This window comes from Rhipicephalus microplus, unplaced genomic scaffold (genome assembly GCF_043290135.1).
Source record: "Rhipicephalus microplus isolate Deutch F79 unplaced genomic scaffold, USDA_Rmic scaffold_283, whole genome shotgun sequence".
NCBI lineage: Eukaryota > Metazoa > Arthropoda > Arachnida > Ixodida > Ixodidae > Rhipicephalus > Rhipicephalus microplus.
This window is the reverse complement of record NW_027464854.1, coordinates 66,470-79,220: the sequence shown is the minus strand read 5'-3', so window position 1 is coordinate 79,220 and position 12,751 is coordinate 66,470. Positions and strand designations below refer to the sequence as shown.

Genomic DNA, 12,751 nt, shown 5'->3' with positions numbered 1-12,751 from the left:
TTTTTTTTCTGTTACATGCACATAGTTTTTGCATGACTAACAAAAGATAATTTTAAAGAAACCTATATGACAGGTAGATAGTTACGCGATGCAATAAATGTCTGTGTAGTTGATAGAAATACAAAAATAGGTGCATGAAGGGGCGTCAAGCAAAAAAAAAACGGAAATTGCGATCTCCTCACCCGTCATGGCGATTACGCAAGAAGCTGGCATCTGGCGTAATCGCCTTGAAGAGGGGGGGGGGGGTAATTTTAACGCCTGTTCCGAATCACCTATGACTGGTTGTGTTACCCGCCATTAGATGACGCGAAAAGCGGCTAGGGTTGTTCACGATCCCACTTGAAAGTGGTGCAAGCCGACGCCGCAGGACGCAAGCCATGCGCTCACATGTTCCCTTTCATGAATATTGACAATGTGCAAGTACGCCTCTGACTCTCTTTTGGCTCTTCTAGATGACGTAGATGTACGTTTTTGACCCTCAAAGGACTAAAATTCTATTTCTGTTCAGTTTTACTCAAAAAGGTTCTGAGAACATTCTGAGATCTGTTTCTCGATTTCAGCAACTTTAATTCAATTGAAATCTAAATCACTTAGGGCCTATTAATAACCATAGAGTAAGCCTATAGACTTTGAAAATCGTTCCTATTTCGGCCCAGCTTATTTTGAATTTATTACGCACACATTTAAATCCCAAAATATACGCCTATATACAGCCTGTGGAAATCTTCAATAGTTTGTTTTACTTTTGAAAATTGGAGTCTCTTTATTTACAATTCACTTTGGGACAGTTTTTAACCAAAAGGTAAGCTATTGTATTTCGATTTTTTCTATTTTTGGAGTTTCGAAAAATGTTTTTGTCACATTGACATAAAGTTATGTCTGGGCGCATTTTCTACCAAAAAGATAAGCGTACGAAATTTACAAATCTTCGAATCTTCTATTCATCAATGTTTGGTCGCACTTGGATAAAATTATTTCTGTGTAAATTTTCGAGCGAAATGGTAAGCCTTTACAAATTTTGGAATTGCCAATTTCCCAGTGTTTTGTCGAATTCAAATTAACTTCGTTCTGGGTGCACTATTACCCAAACTGTTTTGGTTTATAGGGTTACCTCTGTGATAAACAATGCTTTCGAAACTTTTGTCATTAACCTGCAACCATATTTTGAGAAATCCGAAAAAAAAAATTCAAGAGCTACAGAGGCCACACCTTTAGGCCAACGAGGCCACCAAAGTTCAATACCATAGTGATACGTGCACCGATGCATGAAGCACCGCAGTGTTGGTGTCGCTTCAGATATGTACAGACGAATTTGTAAGCACAGGTGCATGTGTAAATTCAGTGGCCGAGTGGTTAGAGTGCTCACCTCTAAACTAAGAGGGCAGCGGTTCGAATCGGTATGTCGGCATGCCATCTACCACCCCCCCCCCCCCAAAAAAAAAAAACTGTAACACAATTTTTTTTCTTTTCTTTCTGGTGTTTCGTCTAATATTTCAAAGTATATATTTAAACTTGGTTACACGTACAATCCCCACCGCGGTAGCAAATATGGTTGGGCACTTGCATCGAATGCGAGAGGTACCAGGTTCGATCCCCAGGGTGCCGACAGTCTTAATCCGGTGAGTACAAGCATGATTCAGGGTGCGAAGAGAGGAGCACCTAAGGGCAGCTCCTAAACAGCTGCAGGGATCACTTGGCGTTGTCCTATGTGATGAACCAGGAGGAACTTCTTTTTCGTGAAAAAAAAAGTTAAAAAAATAATAAACTACGTTTCTTCTCAGCGAGGACGTTAGCGTGTTTTTAACCAGGGACCTGTCGGTTACGAAACGAACACGTTACCGCCTCGGCTGACACATCGTCATGAGATGTGGTCCTACAAAACACACATCATTGGAAGTCTTGAACTTTACGAAGTTTTTTACAACATTAAACATCACCCCTTTAAACAATGAACCATTTCAGTGTCTTTCCTACCAACATATCCTCCTGATGCACTTGCTTCTCCGCAATTGATGTCGAAAAGTGATCGAAAAGGTTTAGGTGCTTATCCCCCATGATGAGACTCAACCTTTGTCTGATGTCAAACCTCGCAGTGATGGACAATCTTTGTGGTTTTACCCGCTAAACATTCTCCTTGAGCGTTAGCATACCCGCAACAGGCGTTGTAAGCAGCCCAAAAAGTTGATGCCCTTATCACCCCTGATAAGGCTCAACATTTGTATGACGTCAAACCTTGCCGTGAAGGGCGTACTATACGTTTGTTTCGACCTAAAGTGTCCCCCTAGGCGTTGGCTTCACTGCGATGCATGATCTAAACGTGTGAAAAAAGTTGAGGCCCTTATCACCCCTGATAAGGCTCAAACTTTTTCTTACGTCACACCTTGCCTCGTAGTGCCCACTATACGTTTGTTCCGAGCCAAAATGTCCCCTGAAACGCTGACTTTCTCTAAATGCATGGTCGAAACTAGCGAAAAAAGTTTAGGCTCTTATCACCCCTGATAAAGCCCAATTTTTGTCTGACGTCACACCTTGCCGTGAAAGGCGTACTATACGTTTGTTCCGAGCTAAAGCATCCCCTGAGGCATCAGCTTCTCCGCAACGCATGGTCGAAACTAGGGAAAAAAGTTGAGGCGCTTATCGCCCATGATAAGGTTCAACTTTTGTCTGACGTCACACCTCGCAGCGCTTAGCATCCGTGCGGTCTTCCGAGCTAAAGCGTCTCCTGAGGCGTTGACTTCCCCGCAATGCATGGCCAAAACTAGCGAAAAAAGTTGAGGCCCTTATCACCCCTGATAAAGTTCAACTTTTTTCTGATTTCACACCTTGCTTCGTAGTGTCAGAGTCCTTCGTAGTGCTTACTGTACGTTGCTTCAGAGCTTAAGTGCCCCCTAAAAAGATGGCTTCCCCGCATTACATGGTCGAAACCAGCGAAAAAAGTTGAGGCCCTTATCACCACTGATAAGGTTCAACTTTTGTCTGACGTCACACCTTGTTTTGTAGGGCGTACTGTACGCTTTTTACGAGCTAAAGTGTCCCCTGAGAAGTTGGCCGCCTCACAATACATGGTCGAAACAAGTGAAAAAAGTTGAGGCCCTTATCACCTCTGATACGGCGCAAATTTTGTCGGACTTCACGCCTTCTCGCGTTGGTGCCCTTCACGGCAAAGTATGCCGTCAGACAAAAGTTGGGCTTTATAAGGTGGGATGAGGGCCTAAACATTTTTTGCTAGTTTTGACCATGCATTGCGGGGAAGCAAACTCCTCAGGGACACTTTAGCTCGGAACAAACGTACAGTACGCCCTTCTCGGCAAGGTGTGACGTCAGGCAAAAGGTTAGCCTTATCAGGGGTGATAAGGGCCTCAACTTTTTTCGCTAGTTTCGACCACGCATTGCGGAGCAGCCAACTTCTCAAGGGATGTTTTAGCTCAGCACGAAGGTACAGTATACAGTATGTTGAGGCTCTCATCAGAGGTGATAAGAGCCTGAACATTTTTCGCCAGTTTTGACCATGCATTGCGGAGAAACCAACTTCTCAGGAGACACTTCAGCTCGGCACGCCCTACAGGCCAAGGTGTGACGTCAGACAAAAATTGAGCCTTATCAGGGCTGATAAAGACCGCAACTTTTTTGGATGGTTTCTACTCCTTTTGCGCGAAAGCCAACGCTCCAGGGGAATATTTAACGCTAGAAAACGCCCAGATGGTCTGTCGCTGCAGAGTGTGACGTCAGACAAAAGTTGAGTGTTATCAGGGGTGATAAGCACCTCAACTTTTTTATTGGTTTTCGACGCTCATTGCGGAGAAGGGAAATTTTTAGACTGCTTGACAGCTATTGAAGTGAAGGAAACATATCAGACTCAGATGATCACTTAACTCAGTAAACTTTTATTGTAGTAGTAGTCGTAATAGTAGTAGTAGTAGTAGTAGTAGTAGTAGTAGTAGTAGTAGTAGTAGTAGTAGTAGTAGTAGTAGTAGTAGTAGTGGCTCTCTCCACTTGGCTCTCTCAGTGCTTGCTCGCAAGTCAGACCTCCCACTGCCTCTCAAATGGGTTTCTCCCTAAAAAGGGTGAATTACTTTTTGGTGGCCTGGAAGTACACGTCCACGTTATGTGTGTGAGAGATAGCCGCTGTCCACGGAAACTGCCCAGCCTCGTTCGCCCAACCGGAAACACCTGAAAAGGAGGTATGGAGACATTTGCTTGATAACATGAACTGCGCTCATTAACGCATACATTAGTTATGATGAACGCACTTAAAGATTATGGCGTAGTTAGAGTCGTGTATTAGGTTTTTATGCTGACCCAAACTCCACGCGACACTTGGCACATGCATTGGTTACGCTAACCACATTCACGCAAGCACTGCTCTTTTGCTGTGCACTTGAGCTGTTTATACCATAAGCAACCAGAACACCTTAGTGTTAGTTTCAATTATGCTATATATGAACCTAATCGAGCGTATCAGGTAACTTTTTAAAAAGAAGGTATTTTATGCCTACAATAGGTGAGAAAATTGTGTCTGTTAGGCGGACCGTAATTAACATAAGACAAATCGCTGTAAAGCAATGAACAAAAACGAAATAAACAACCTTGTCCACGTTGGGCTTCGAACCGAGGACCTACCACTCCGCAGTCAAGCGCGTTACTCACTTGGCCAATCACCAACGCTTTTCGCGTGCGATTGCATCTGTAGCCGATAAATTAGTTGTCTACTGCGGATACAAAAAAAATTGAAAAGGCAACACTACAACGACGACTTCGTTGGAATATTCGGCAACGGTTTGATGAAAGCCCTATGATAAAGTGTAAATATCTGCGTGTAAACCTCGAATCTTCTTCCTTTTTGTGGCCAAAGTCGAGCTTCTATCATTTCGGTGACAATAGCTTCCCTCAGAATCCAGTTTGAATCACCCGCTTAACGTAAGCTAGACCACGTGACCCTCTGTCAGACCACACTTCAAATCGCCTTTACATAGCCTTCACCTTGCAGTTTCTGCCACATAACGATAAGAAAAAAAAAGACACCGCCGAATGCAGGTGCTGTTATGGCACCTGTATACATCGGTTTTTTTTTTTTCTCGTGTATGCGCTAAATTTTGCAATAGAATAGCAACATGCCCTCAACTACGTGATAAGCTTCCCCACCTAACGTGGTAGAATGTCGCCTTACTCATCACGGGTCCCTCGTATCAGTTCGCTTTTTTGAAGACTTCTCCCAAAGCCCCCGGATACATCCACTGCTCGAACACCCGCCATGCCTAAGCTCTGTCATGTGACCCTAAATTATTCTCACCTCGTGCCCCTTCGCTTCCACCCTCGTCATGAGTTTTTTTTTTTTTTTTTGTAACACGTTAAACCGACAGCACCAAGTTTCCATAACCAGCTTGGCTGTTGAAGGGTGCGTATCTGATGCAGGCCGATTGTCGACTTGACGTGGAAACTTGTTCACAGTTGCATTGCCTCCGCGATTGACTTAGGCAATAAGCCGGAGCAGTTTTAGGCGAGCTGCCACTGCTAGTTTCAGTACAGAAATAACTTCATCTAACGTATAAGTACTCCATCAGTGCACCCTTTTTTTCTTACTAAGTTCTTTAGGAAGAGCTTGGCTGAAGGGGGGGGGGGGTACTTTTTTTTTTAGCCTGCAAAGGTAGGCACGCAAATATTGCTCCTTACGAAATAATCGTCAATGCGCTCGAACTAGCCGAAGCCAGTGAGCACTACAATAGCGACAGAAAAGACAATCGTTCAGGAAAATGTTTATTGAAGTATACGCGTTGTCCCGGCAATCGCGTTACTCTTCTTCAATCGTGGAAAGCCCGTTCGTGGCGGAACACGACTGCCCATCCGCCCGAGGAGCACCGGACGGCCGCAAAGAACCACGGTCGGCAGCAGGAGAAGCACTGACGGTGGGAAGACTGCTGCACCTGGCGGCACATGCACGAACACTGGAGGCGGCGTCCATAGATGACCTCGTAGACCTGCGGTGATGAGGAGAGTTTGTCAAAACATGCTAGATAGGCACAAAATGACCCGTACAGCAACCGAACCAGGAGGGGAACAGGCGTACGCAAACATCAAATCAACGAACTCGCCCTGATGGAAGTTCTAGAACCTGAACACGACATATACGTAACTGGCCGTGAACACATTACGCAAGGTATCCCTTGCAATTGCTTAAGCGCTCATCAGTTTTGGGTAGAATTCACTTACGCTAAAATACTGAGGCCGCTCCGGAAAACCAGGGGCGAGTATACGCTTCACGCAGGAGGGTACCCTAGGCGCGTCCGGGTCAGCAGGTAGGAGAGGTGATGAGGCAGCTTGTCCACCAAGCCCTCCGGTGACCACGACGTCCTGTCGAAGGCCCTCGGCAACGACTTCCGTGGTCTGGGACGAAGAATGCAGGAGCAATATGCGGCGCGTGTCTGCAGTGAAGAAAAAAGAAAGTTATCAGAATGCGCAAGCGAATATGTGATGTACTCACCGATAACCTACGCGGCGCGTAAAACGGTGAAGAAATGGAGACCAGGGAATGAAATCGGACGAGAATCTCAGCGAAGGACGCTCATGAGAATTGCGAATCCACTGCCATGATGCTGGCTTGGCGAATTGGTGTACTCCCATGTGACAGTTGAACATGGCGTCAGGTAAGTGGCACAATGCGTGTGTGAGCAATGCGGGTCAATACGAAGGTAGCGAGGTGCACAAACTTGTAGAAAGGTATATCGGCGGCAAGCCTACAAAAGCAAAGAAAAAAAGCCAAGTAAGCAGAAGAATAGCAACAGCTGGCGTAATATGCTCACCTCTGAATGCAGCGGGCGGTTTCGCGGAACCTGAAGGGCGCGGCGGGTACTACGTTGACGACACGCGAAAAAAAGCGTAGCAACGCGGTGAAGACCAGAAGCTGGAAGGAGAAAGAAGGTTAGCATGGTCATCCACACCACCACACACACACCATTCCGAATTCCGAATTGCGCCGGGCAAGCACTTATCGCTCAAGAGCACATCAGGCGCGCGGGCATTCCTTGACACGACAACGTGCACCGTTTGCAACGGCATTCGGAACGGGCCCTGTTCGTGACGCAAACGCAGAAGGGCACCCTAGACAAGCTATGCCTTCCTAGTGTTAGCTCGGCCTGAAACTAATGTGCGCAAACACACCCTCGCGCTTCCGTCACTGGCAGGCCCGACATGACTGTTCAGGAAACCGAAAACTCAACTAAGCGTTGCAATGCTGCACGCAATTTCGTTAACTGCGGAGTGCCAAACTAGGCGCCTGGTTTCCTGAACCACAATCACACTCGCTAGCAGTGAATGACCTTACTTTGACGCAGTCCGTTGTTTCTAGCTGAGCCCTCGGTGGCGTGGTGCCGGTAGCTTCCAGGTGTCCCCGACGAATGGCCATAGGTCCCAGCACGCACGCATGGCAAGCGTACGGTTCGGCGTGAAGTGGCGGTCCATATCCAGCGTGGTTATCTCCGGCATGTAGCGAAGGGTGGCGGTGACGACATATGACTGCTGGGCTGCTGCGTATCGCGTTTATAAAGACCAAGCTAGCCATCGCGCGCACGCGCACTTGGCCGGCGCCAACCGTTCGTGGAATTTTCCAGAGCTTCCTCCTCGATGACGACAGGAGGCGCTCACGCGAGTATTGGAACCGTGACGCAGCGCTTCTGCTCTTTCTTATCGTCAGAATGGCTTCGTGAAAGCGTCGTCTTGGCGGGTGGGCAAACTTCACGCGCCTAAACAAAGCCACGTGGACTTTCATAGTGCGCAGGCATGTTTGCAGGAATGAAAAAAAAATGCTGTCTTAAGATTTCTCGTTGATGCGCCTAAATTAAATGTTGATATGTGGGGTTTCCGAAATCGCCATATGATTATGAGAGACGCCTAAATTAAAAGTAAACAGTGCAGTATATTCGAAGCGATTACTTTACACATAATTCGTGTGATGTTGTTCTATTGTTATTGTTTATGCTATGATCGAACACAGTTAAACGCTCCGCAGCAGGACACACAAGACTCAGGAGTGCTCAAAATCTGGACCACAGCCCATTGTTTGAGTACAGGATAATAATATCCGACATTTATCGTCCCAAAAGCGTGATATGAGTAGGAGCGACGCCGTGCTGGAGGCCTCCGAAAATGTCGACCATAAAATGTTTGACATGCACTGATATCGCACACTACGTGGCCTCCACCATTCCGCCTTCATCGAAACACGATCACCGCGGCCCGGATCGAATCAACGACATTCGGGTCATCATGTCACTGTACAGGGTCCTGGTACAACCTTCGAGATCTCCGTCATCAAAGAAGGCGTTGCAAGCGCTGCTGATTGATTCAAACAGAAAGTCGGGCATACCAGCTTGCTTTCAGGAGCGACGCGCGCTGCGTGCAGTTTTTTTAAGCACAGAAAACAAGGACCAATTGAGAACCAGCAAAGACAGGCTGTAACTTCCAACAAATTTATTTTCAAAGCGTCACATCCATACAGGTTTCCCTTAGCTATCACTAGCCAGAATTTTAAAACGTACAAGTGCGCTCTATGATGAACCTTTCCATTTCAAGTTGGCAGCGATGGTCAACGAGTCGCCAACTACTCCATCCATGGGCTTCTATTGAAGTTGCGCCGCCAGTTTACAAATGAATTGGCCCTGCTGTAATAAGCAGAAAGACACCAATACTTAAGCAGATATAGGCTATTTTATGGATGGGTTTAGTGCCGCTGTTGTGAGCTGTTAACTTGTGTGTTTCGTATCTTCAACAACTAAAACAGTATAGTACGGTATACGCATATGAATGAAAATGATTGGGTTGGTGCATACGACGTTTCGGAACCTTGTTGATTCCCGACGCGATCTATAAAAATAAATAAAGAACATTGGCTTAGCAAGCTGACATGGTGGGCCGCTAATGTCTTATGAAGAATACATAGTCTATAACGTTACAAGCTGTCCAGACGCTTTGCAAACCGATCTACAACTTAATAATTGAAATTTTTCGTCCAGCATCATTGCTTTAAAAGCTATATAGGTAATTAAGTACGCCTATTGTGGCACTTCAACAAAAAAAAAACAGAAATTAGTGCGACTTACTCTATGCAACAGTCGACAACGTTCATTTCATATAACACGGTCACAGATTGCAGTGGGTTAAACTCGGGCTCATGTTGAAAAGCCTGTGAAACCGCATTTGTCCCATCTTACGCTGCATAGACGGTCAGTGACAAATGAAAACCGGCCAGAAAGCATAATATTAAGATATGATTTCCTTTCCGCAGCGTAGTTCGCCGATCACGATAATGATAATTTTGCTCTTCCCGTTTAATCAACCGACGGTGCACCTAAGAACTTGTGCCTCAATTTAGCTATATTCAGGGAGTTTTACTACAGGGTATACGCAAATCGCGGTGTTAGTGCTTGTCGCCGTCACGCATGCATTGTCCTTCATTATTTGTGGGGGTCCCGCTTAGTGACGAAAACAGACGCCTTTAGTTGGGCGTACGTAATGAGCCTACGCATGCAGCATGACTATATGAGAAAAGTGCGCCTGCGCAGTCCGTAACGCATCTATTGGCACGAAGGTGTACTACGCCCGAATAAAAATACCCCGGCGCACGCAAACGTCTACGCAGCGCTAGCTCCGTGACAATCTGACAAGATCTCGATGAAAGAGCAACCATATTGAGAGATGGCACAGAAAGTAAAACCGCGGATCCAACGATTCAGTTTGACTTGGATGTCAGTGGTCGTCATCACGGCCGTTACCACACGCTGACGACAAAGGAGAAATCCATAGCTGCTTGATTTCCCATGCATATGATATATGCAGTTGAACGAAACGCACCCCGGTACGGTCGACACGGTAGACTAAAAGTTTCGTTGAGTGCTTATCTGCCAGCGTATATACGCAACGTGACGTGCTGCGTACGTAAGATTTTTGCGTACGCTCAACTAAACGTGCTTAACAGCAGGCCTGTAAAATGAACGCTGTCCTTGCCTTCGCTATTCTGAGACTGCCTTTCGCCACTTCTGTTAGTTCTCATGTCAGTTGCTTAGCGCTCTTTGCTACGACCTAGCCTTGCAACTACTGCGTGGGGCTTTCACCTGCCTTTTTCTGCAGTCGAGGCTGAATGGAATGCATCGCCGTTACGTGCATAGTTGTTGTTGTTGTTTTGTTGTTGTTTTTTATTTGTTGAATCATACAATACAAAAGATCATCAGACTGCTTGGACCCGTAGCTAATGGCCAGTCCTGGGTCCAAAAAGAAAATGTATACAGTGATGCAGGCTTACTGTTACATAAAAAAAAAGAAACTAACACTCAGAAACACAGGGTGTTGTACAGTACTACTACAAGCATTTTTTAGCATGCGATCTTTGTGCCAAATGACAATGAAATCTATAATCGCAATAGTGTCAAAACGTGCACCAACGCAAGCAAATCACTAAAGTGTACATAGTAACATAAACAAGACAACTCGGAGACATATTAAGTAGTCAACAATACCAGTATCCGTATTCCCAAATGCAATACAAATACAACATTCGTTGCTAGGCCACAACAAGATTCACAGTCCAGAACAGCGGCACGCATTTTGAAAATTGCACACACCATATAACCATCCAGCTCGTATGATGTTTCTGTGACTGCGACGCGACATGCCGGGAAACAAAAAACCGCAAAGTTAGTTCGCATCATTCAAGCTTAGATAATTTTTTTTATAGAAGTGTTAAAATTTTGTGCTTTCTTTATTTCAGGCGGCAAGCTGTTCCATATTTTTGTTCCTATAAACGGCAACTGACGGTCTCCATACGCGTTGTTTGTGGGGGGCAGATTGAAGTTACCAGGCGCAGCACTTCTAGTGGGTCGAGAAGTTGTGTAGAACAAGGATGCATCAAAAGGGTTGTTGTGCCATATGATATTATTTACGCAGCAGGCTGTTTTTGTTTTACGCAATGCATCAAAAGGTAAAATTTGCATGTCGTTAAACAGTGGTTTATAGGATGATCATGCCTAGAGTATGCTATTGTTTTTAGAGATCGTTTCTGTAATATTCGAATAGGTTCTAGGTAAGTCTTATAAGTCCATCCCCAAGATTCAATGCAGTATGTAATGTGAGAGTGGATGAATGCGAAGTATAATGTTCGTAAAATGTCTCTATCGAAGTAGTTACGGGCCTGCAGTAAAGCATAACATCCGGACGCCAACCTAATGCAAACTTCCGTTATGTGGTTTTGCAGGTTCAAGTGGTTATCGAAGTAAACGCCAACGTACTTGTAAGAGGTTGCATGGAGAAGAGAGTGGTTGTCGATAGCTATATTGATGGAGTTAACATTTACGGTCTTGTTACGAGAATGAAAAATTGTATATTTAGTTTTCTTGGTATTAATTGTTAATTTTGTTGGTGTGCCCCTGCCGCCCGTCGTTCATACATCGATCTGACTGATATCGAGATGATGCAAAGAATCACGAAACTAAACAGACTAATCAACTAACATTCACACACCCAGTCTTCGTTCTTCCTTGACCTCCTTTACCCCCCTCTTCAGGGTTCATTTTGTGCCCACATGTTTCGACGAGATTTGAATGGCGCATAGGCTTCCCATCCCAAGCAGAATCGCGAGTTGGTGGATGATCAGCGTGGGAAATTTTACAGCACAACGGGTTAGATACGGACATAGAAGGGACACAGCGCTGTGTCCCTTCTCTGTCCGCATCTAACCCGTTGCACTGTAAAATATTCCACGATGAATTCCCTTCCCAGGCGGCTCACCCCTGAAGGAAGTCGAGTGTTGATTTGATTGATTGATTTGTGGGGTTCAACGTCCCAAAACCACCATATGATTATGAGAGACGCCGTAGTGGAGGGCTCCGGAAATTTCGACCAGCTGGGGTTCTTTAACGTGCACCCAAATCTGAGCACACGGGCCTACAACATTTCCGCCTCCATCGGAAATGCAGCCCCCGCAGCCGAGATTCGATCCCGCGACCTGCGGGTCAGCAGCCGAGTACCTTAGCCACTATATAGACCACCACGGCGGGGCAAAAATATAGAACGCTTCACGATTTTGCGTGTCATCCTTGCGCAGCGGCCGTGCTAATCTTCTCTGTATTGTTCCAATTTTAGTATATGTACTTTGAAAGTCGAGTGTCAGGCCGGGGGACGCCTGTGCCCCTTTTGTGAAACCGGTGGGTATCTGGTGGCACGTGGGTTCGAACCAACGACCTCCCGCAGCCGAAGTGGACACCCTACCACGAGGCCACGGCTGCGGTGAGTCTTCGTTCTGCGATATAAAAGTTCACGCAACAGGACAGTTCGTATTGCATAACAGTTCACACGAACGAAATTTTCGCCTATAATTTCACAAACATGTCCGTACAGCAGATGACTTGGCACTTGGAAGTTCTCTCTTGCACTCTGACTGCAGTAGTCATAAGATGTTATGGCATTGATGTGAATCCCTTATTAGTTATGTAGCATGAAGAACTGAATGGTTGGATGTTTCTCCTCCTCGTGTATTTTCGCGAAATTGTTCCCTCGGTTCGTCAGCAAAATGCCCGTCCTCTCTTCTTCTTCCTCTTATTTTATTGTTTATTTTTATTACTATAGTTATTCCATGAGTGCCGATCGTGAAAGCGACTGTGAAAGTAGTCCACGTGCGTTTTCACTACGGAAAAAAATACTACCGGTGACTATTCAAATCTCCCGCCAAGCAACGCAAAACACGGGATTATTTTGGCATGTAGCGCCG

At 45.7% G+C, this 12,751-nt stretch overlaps 1 protein-coding gene and 1 non-coding gene across 3 annotated transcripts; both read right to left on the bottom strand.

Annotated features, from left to right (window-relative positions):
* Window positions 1–5,741: 5,741 nt before the first annotated feature.
* Window positions 5,742–7,630, bottom strand: LOC142793132 (uncharacterized). Of its 2 annotated transcripts, XM_075885745.1 has the most exons (5): window positions 7,319–7,588; window positions 6,798–6,898; window positions 6,479–6,731; window positions 6,208–6,419; window positions 5,742–5,975 (listed from the first exon to the last, which is right to left on the bottom strand). In XM_075885745.1, the coding sequence occupies exons 1-3, from the start codon at window positions 7,553–7,555 to the stop codon at window positions 6,638–6,640; spliced, it is 432 nt and encodes a 143-aa protein (XP_075741860.1). In that variant the 5' UTR covers window positions 7,556–7,588; the 3' UTR covers window positions 5,742–5,975; window positions 6,208–6,419; window positions 6,479–6,637. The 2 variants fall into 2 exon arrangements, with proteins under 2 accessions (XP_075741860.1, XP_075741861.1); XM_075885746.1 differs by lacking the exons at window positions 6,208–6,419; window positions 6,479–6,731; window positions 6,798–6,898 and having other exon boundaries at window positions 7,319–7,630.
* A 4,413-nt stretch (window positions 7,631–12,043) lies between these two features.
* LOC142793133 (U6 spliceosomal RNA) lies at window positions 12,044–12,151 on the bottom strand. The gene has a single exon (XR_012891459.1). It is a non-coding gene; the product is annotated as a U6 spliceosomal RNA (small nuclear RNA).
* Between the last annotated feature and the right edge of the window lie 600 nt (window positions 12,152–12,751).